Source organism: Trypanosoma grayi (genome assembly GCF_000691245.1).
Source record: "Trypanosoma grayi strain ANR4 Tgr_811_V1, whole genome shotgun sequence".
Classification (NCBI taxonomy): Eukaryota; Euglenozoa; class Kinetoplastea; order Trypanosomatida; family Trypanosomatidae; genus Trypanosoma; species Trypanosoma grayi.
This window is the reverse complement of record NW_008826430.1, coordinates 1848-7776: the sequence shown is the minus strand read 5'-3', so window position 1 is coordinate 7776 and position 5929 is coordinate 1848. Positions and strand designations below refer to the sequence as shown.

The 5929-nt window shown below is 56.6% G+C and overlaps 5 protein-coding genes and 1 non-coding gene across 6 annotated transcripts; all 6 read left to right on the top strand.

Annotated features, from left to right (window-relative positions):
- On the top strand, window positions 1-427 carry DQ04_08111040 (hypothetical protein; the record flags this gene model as incomplete). The annotated part of the gene is made up of 1 exon (XM_009315436.1): window positions 1-427. A coding segment is annotated over one exon (427 nt), but the record flags the coding sequence as incomplete, so codon positions are not given.
- A 177-nt stretch (window positions 428-604) lies between these two features.
- DQ04_08111030 (hypothetical protein) lies at window positions 605-1717 on the top strand (the record flags this gene model as incomplete). Its single annotated transcript, XM_009315435.1, has 1 exon — window positions 605-1717. One exon carries the CDS (start codon window positions 605-607, stop codon window positions 1715-1717), a length of 1113 nt encoding a protein of 370 aa, XP_009313710.1.
- Window positions 1718-1772: 55 nt separating this feature from the next.
- DQ04_08111020 (hypothetical protein) lies at window positions 1773-2531 on the top strand (the record flags this gene model as incomplete). The annotated part of the gene is made up of 1 exon (XM_009315434.1): window positions 1773-2531. One exon carries the CDS (start codon window positions 1773-1775, stop codon window positions 2529-2531), a length of 759 nt encoding a protein of 252 aa, XP_009313709.1.
- Window positions 2532-3138: 607 nt separating this feature from the next.
- Window positions 3139-4248, top strand: DQ04_08111010 (hypothetical protein; the record flags this gene model as incomplete). The annotated part of the gene is made up of 1 exon (XM_009315433.1): window positions 3139-4248. One exon carries the CDS (start codon window positions 3139-3141, stop codon window positions 4246-4248), a length of 1110 nt encoding a protein of 369 aa, XP_009313708.1.
- A 243-nt stretch (window positions 4249-4491) lies between these two features.
- Window positions 4492-4797, top strand: DQ04_08111000 (hypothetical protein; the record flags this gene model as incomplete). The annotated part of the gene is made up of 1 exon (XM_009315432.1): window positions 4492-4797. The coding sequence occupies one exon, from the start codon at window positions 4492-4494 to the stop codon at window positions 4795-4797; it is 306 nt and encodes a 101-aa protein (XP_009313707.1).
- A 595-nt stretch (window positions 4798-5392) lies between these two features.
- DQ04_tRNA091 lies at window positions 5393-5464 on the top strand (the record flags this gene model as incomplete). Its single annotated transcript has 1 exon — window positions 5393-5464. It is a non-coding gene; the product is annotated as a tRNA-Glu (tRNA).
- Window positions 5465-5929: the final 465 nt, after the last annotated feature.

The following is a 5929-nucleotide window of genomic DNA, read 5'->3' as shown; positions in this document are numbered from 1 at the left end:
GCCACAGCGTCGGGCTGCCGCTGCTCGGCGCCGCACGACCGCTGTGCGTCGCGCTGCGGGTGGAGGTTCGGCAGCGGGGGCGTGCAGCGTTAGCGGGGACGTACTTCCTTGTGTCGGCATCCGTCCCCGCGTGAAGCAACTCCCCCCTCTCTCTCTCTCCCTGTCTTCCACACTCTGTCAGTTTCTCTCTGTCTCATGTGTGTGGATGTGGGGCGGCTCCCCGCTACTGTTCAGCTTTGTCTCATGCTCACACCCCTGCTGCTGTTTCTGCACCCACAACAACAACAAACAACGAAAGAATTGCCGAACCCCCCGTCGCTGCCTCCTCCGCATCGGCTGCGCAGGGGCGACGCAAAGTGTATTGAGTGAAGCGTGGCGTGTGGCCGCATCTGCGGTGTGCACCACCACCGTGCTTGACTCCCGATAGGGCTCCCTGAGAAGGTAGGAAAAATTGATTGGGTGTGGCCGGGAAGGAAGACCCGTAGAAAGAACGCAAAAGTCGAAAAAAAAAGCGCAGAGAAAAGAAACACACAACACAATTTCACACACAAACACACCCACGAAAGCGAACATATAACCAAAAACCAAACCAGAATTTCCATATATGCCCAAGCACAAGAAGAGTCGACGCGGTGTCGAGGCGAGGGACATCGGCAACTTCCAGTACGAGTGGCAGAGCGACTCCCCAAGCGTCGCGCGCCGCCCTGCTGCGCTCAGGCGAAATGCTGTCGACCCTTTTGTGCTCAAGCGAGCCTACATGCTGCACAACTTCCAGCTTGTGCTTCGACGCGATGTACAGGGGATAAAGACCACACCTGGACTCCCGCAGGGACAACGACGGCTCCAAGAGGCGCTGCTCTCAAGCGACACGGTGCCGCCGTGGGAGGCCGTAACGGCCGTCGTGGTGCGCTGGACGCTGGAGGAGTTTCAGTGTCCGATCTGTTTCGAGACACCAGCAGCCGCCCGCATCGCCGACTGCGGCCATGCCTTCTGCCTGTCGTGCATGCTGCAGTACCTGTCAAGACGCAAGGCGGAGGGCAAGCAGCGTACATGCCCGGTGTGTCAGAACTATCTTAGCCTGAGTATGCTTCGGCCGTNGTACCTGTCAAGACGCAAGGCGGAGGGCAAGCAGCGTACATGCCCGGTGTGTCAGAACTATCTTAGCCTGAGTATGCTTCGGCCGTGCGTCCTACGCCCAATTCAACCCCCTGCGGTTGGCAAGCGCGCTAGTTTCACCTTGCTGCGGAGGCAGGGGAATTCATGCGTTGTACTTCGACAGGACGATCCCCGCTGGAGCGACGTGCCGCCGCTGGAAGATGAATTGCCGCTCCCTTCCCAGGGCGAGCCATCGGCAACGTTCTGCAGGTACATCCTCGCCACTGCGGAGGGTGAAGAGACACAGCGCTGCCAGGACTGTGCTGGCATCATGGACCACCTGAGAAACATTGAAACACATTCCAGACCATTTACACAGTTTGACGACGAGGTACAACGCTTCTCCGAAGAGGCTCTCAACATGGTGTTGCAGGACAGCGCAGTACCGCCGCCGTCATCGCCACCACCGGCAGGGATACGCAGTTCCCCTCCCATNGGCTCTCAACATGGTGTTGCAGGACAGCGCAGTACCGCCGCCGTCATCGCCACCACCGGCAGGGATACGCAGTTCCCCTCCCATGGCTCCGAAGCGTCCAGACATGGACGTGGCAGCGACATATGACCTCTATGGTGAGTCGGAGGGGCAACCGTACTATCTCCACCCCATTACTTTCAAAATGCTGCGGGAGGATGCCAAAACCCGCCAAATGCCAATCGCGGTCGTCGTAGAGGCCCCTGTGGAAGAGATAGTGACATTCACGCAGGACGAGGCCTCTCGCAGACAATTCAAGGCCTTTGCACACGTCCCTCTACATGGAACAATAAAGCTGTGTGTGCTCGACCTCACGGACGTTGTGCTGCCTTCGACACTCGAGTTGTTCGCGCCGAGCCTCTCGCGGCTACGTGACGCAAGGCGGAATCGCGAGACAAACGACATCAGCAGCGGCGGCGAGGATACCTCGTGGCAGGCGTATCTGCGCCGCTACCGCGCCGTCAGCTCGGCTGTGGGCGCCGATGCCGAGCTCTCGCCGGAGTTCGTGCCTTCTGACTTCTCCAGTGTACACGAGCGGCTGCCGTCGCTGGAGCTGCCGTCCTCTGGCGTGACGGCATCGAGCGAGCCAGGCGGTCTGAGCGGCGACTCCTCGCTCGACACGCGGCAGCGCGCGACGAAGAAGCAGGAGAACCCCATCCCCAGCTGCTGGTCGGCGGAGAACTCGCGGAAACTTTTCTCGACACCGCCNGCGCGACGAAGAAGCAGGAGAACCCCATCCCCAGCTGCTGGTCGGCGGAGAACTCGCGGAAACTTTTCTCGACACCGCCAGTGCGGCCAGTGGCACCAACCTGGGGCGGCCACACCTTCAACCTGGACAAGCCGCCGTCCACCGCACCGTTTGCGCAGAAACAATAGCGGTATTACCCAAGAAATCAACAAATGACAAAATAAACATGTGCATATACACACGCTTCACACCCTGCGTAGAAGGAAAGGAAAGGAAGGGAAGGGAGGGAAGGAACTACCGCAGTTGCATCCCATATATATGTGTGTGGTTTTTTTTTGTGTATTGTAGAGACGAGAAGAGGGAATGGGGAAAGCGGCTTTGTTTTTTCTGACGCCTCACTTCTCAGTGAAAAACTGAGAGAGGAAGAGCAAACGCAAGAAACACGAGAAGAAAGAGGCTTGCCAATATGTACGGCGGCAAGGCACCGAGAAAATAAGAAACAGGGAAAGAGAGACACCAATGAGAAAAAGGCAATGGCGCAAGTAATCGGAGGAAGAAGAAGAGGAACACGGAACAAAAAAAAAGGTGGCGTCAGTTGAGAGTTTGGAGTTGGAATCGCGGCAACTGCAGCGATTGCTGCTAATGCTCCTACAGCAACCACTGCTTTCGGTTGCTGGTATTAGTTCCTTTCTGCGCTTCAAAGTGTGGCCGTCTGACGTCTTCCCTCTCGATTTCTTGTGAACATATACACACACACACACATATATATATATAAATATAAATATATACAGTTGCAAGGAGACGGGTGTGTGGAATATGCGGAATGTGGCGCGATCAGCCAAACATCTTTCGTCCGCGACACGCTGGCAGCGCCTTCTACCTGCCGCCAGGCAACACTAGCAGCAGCAGCAGCGCCGGCGACCGCGGTGGCTCGGTGCCGTCGGCACCTAAGGAGTTTTCCCCTCCCGCTGTTATTCGCCACGTCTCACAGGAGCGACAGGACCCCGTTGAGGTGGCGACGGAGCCAATGAGGGAGAAACTGCTCGTTCGCTACCGAGTTGAGAACGAGAGACTGCGGGATCAGGTGAAGGCCCATGCCATTCACGAAGCGCTTCTCGAGCATCGCCTGCAAGAGTTGAGCGCAAGGACCACCGCCCTTCACCTGCGGGAGATGCGCAGCAAGGACAATGATGCCGTGGTGGAGGGGCTGCGGAAGCAGCTGGAGGACCGCGAGCACGAGGTGCGCTCGCTGCAGCTTCAACTGGGGGAGCAGGCAGGCCGCATCGCGGCGTTCGAGGCGGCACTCGCGCGACCCTTGCGTGGCACGGCAGAAACAACAACAGCAAGAACGGCGGCGGTTGAAGGGGAGGAAGCTGCACTGACGTCATCGACATCACGATGCACCCACGAGCTTCTCTGCCAGGCGCTGAGCAGCGTGGGCTTTCTAACGCGCGTGTTCAACGCGGTCGAACACTGCCACGCCACGCCGCACGAAAGCCTCGAGTGCCCACGCCCGCTGCAGGAGTGCACCACGCGGTGCCTGCAGGCTGCCATGCGTGGCAACCAAGAGACGGCCGGCGAGGTGTTGAGCCGCGGGTACCGCACGTCGTGTGAGGAGTTGGCGCTCGCCCTCCGTGAGGAGGTGCTGTTTTGCGAAACAGCAGCGGTGCGAATGGCGGCACGGCTGCTTGCTGAGCGCGCGCCACTCGTCAGTGCAGGCGAGTCGCCTCGGGAAACCAAGTCACCGCCCGCTGTTGCTGCTGCGACACCCACGAACGAACAACAACAACAACAAGAACAACAACAGCAGAAGCCGAAAGAGAATAACCAAAACTGCACTGTGCAGCAAGCGCAGGTGGTGTCGGCTGCTCCACGCGCCACGCGGAGACCCGCAGCGCCGCGACCGACCACTGAAGACTGCGAGGTGCAGTGATACAGGAGCGGTGTGCGTAGCGGAACAATGGGTGTGGGGGGCACCCTGCCGTTTTTTTTTTTTCATCTCATGCCAAGTGCATCTGTTTGTTTTGATGTGCAGTGTGTTGCGCTCGGTGTCACACTCGTGTGTCTCACACCACAGCTGGCCTTTTTTTTTCTTTATTACTCTCATGCTTTTTGTATTCACGCGTACAGGTTGATTTCACCATCAAGGAATTAAACGTGCGTGGGAGTTTCGGCCATGTCTTCCGATTTTGCCTTCCACGACGTCTCCAACGACGCCATCAAAAATATGACGCCGAGTGAGGCGCTGCAGAAGCACTTGGAGAATGCGCAGCTAGCACACCGAGTGTGCGTCGCCAAGGCCCTGAAGGCCGAGGTGCCGCCAGTGGAGAACTGTGCATTGACGTGGGGTGAAGTGCTCATACGCTACCAGGCGTGGGCGGAGTACCGCCCGCCCTTCCAGGATAGCGTCGCGCAGGCCAAGTACACCAAGTACTGGACGAAGAAGCGCCAGGCTGAAGATGACAAGAACCCGTTCCATTAAGGAAGCGTGACGAGAGGGAGAAAGAGGAAGGGGTGTGTGTATGAATGTTTGTGTGTGTGCCAGCGTGTTGGGGTAGCGACCCTGTGTGCTGTTTGGCAGGCGCACGTACGTAGTAGTGGATAGGCGATCTTGAGGGGCGAAAAAAACAGCAACAACAAAGAAGAAAAAAAAAAAACCAACAACAAGAAGACCAGAGAGAAGGCACGACTTGTAGTAGTACGGTCAGTGGAAACAGAACGCCACTCATGGTCGCTGTTTTTTTTTATTTTATTTTCTTTATCCCCGTTCTCTGATTTATTCTGATGCACATCTTTGTAAGTCATCTTCTTCCTTTCTTTAATATTTTTTTTTTGTTGAATCACTGTAGTGGTGTGCCCGGGCGCGTGCTCCCACAGTTTCGCTCATCGTTTAGGAAGTGAATGCGGGTGCTACCTCTTTCTATTTCTCCGGCTCTGTGTCTTTGTGAGACATCGTTTTGCAGCAACAGGCTGCTGCGCATTCAATAGCGCGCGGGCGCTTTTAGTGCGGACTCAGCTGCAGCCTGGGCGGAACGGAAATTGTTTCGCATGGATGGGCGGAGATGGGGAGGTGCGTGTCCGGTGTGGTATAGTGGCTAGAACAAGCGGCTCTCACCCGCTAGACCCGGGTTCGATCCCCGGCACCGGAAGCTTTTCATGGATCTACGTTGCCATGAATAATAGTGGCGTGCTATTCCTACTTGGTGAGTGCCTGCTAGGCTCGATCCGCATCCAGGGATCATGTTTCTCTCCTATTCGACTTTTCCGCCTGGGATGAGTGGTGGCACCATGATGGTTCGTAGAGAGTGATGGTAGGGGAAACTAAACACCCGTGACGTGTATATCTCCGATGTGATAATAGAGGATGCATGTTTTGGCAAGATGGCTGGAAGGGGTGGTGTCTGCTTTGCAGTGCGGGTGTGTCTAAGCTACAACGGAAGTGGTCGGCTGCCGGGTACGACCCTACAAAGGTTCATTAACTTCCAGCTTGATGAAAACATCTCCTGTATATTTTGCACCCTCATGTAGTATGGATGTGGGGGAACGCAAAATGTCTACAATGCGTTCTCCCTTGGTCTTTGTCGGTGTGTTGTACTAATGGTCACCGCTCGCAC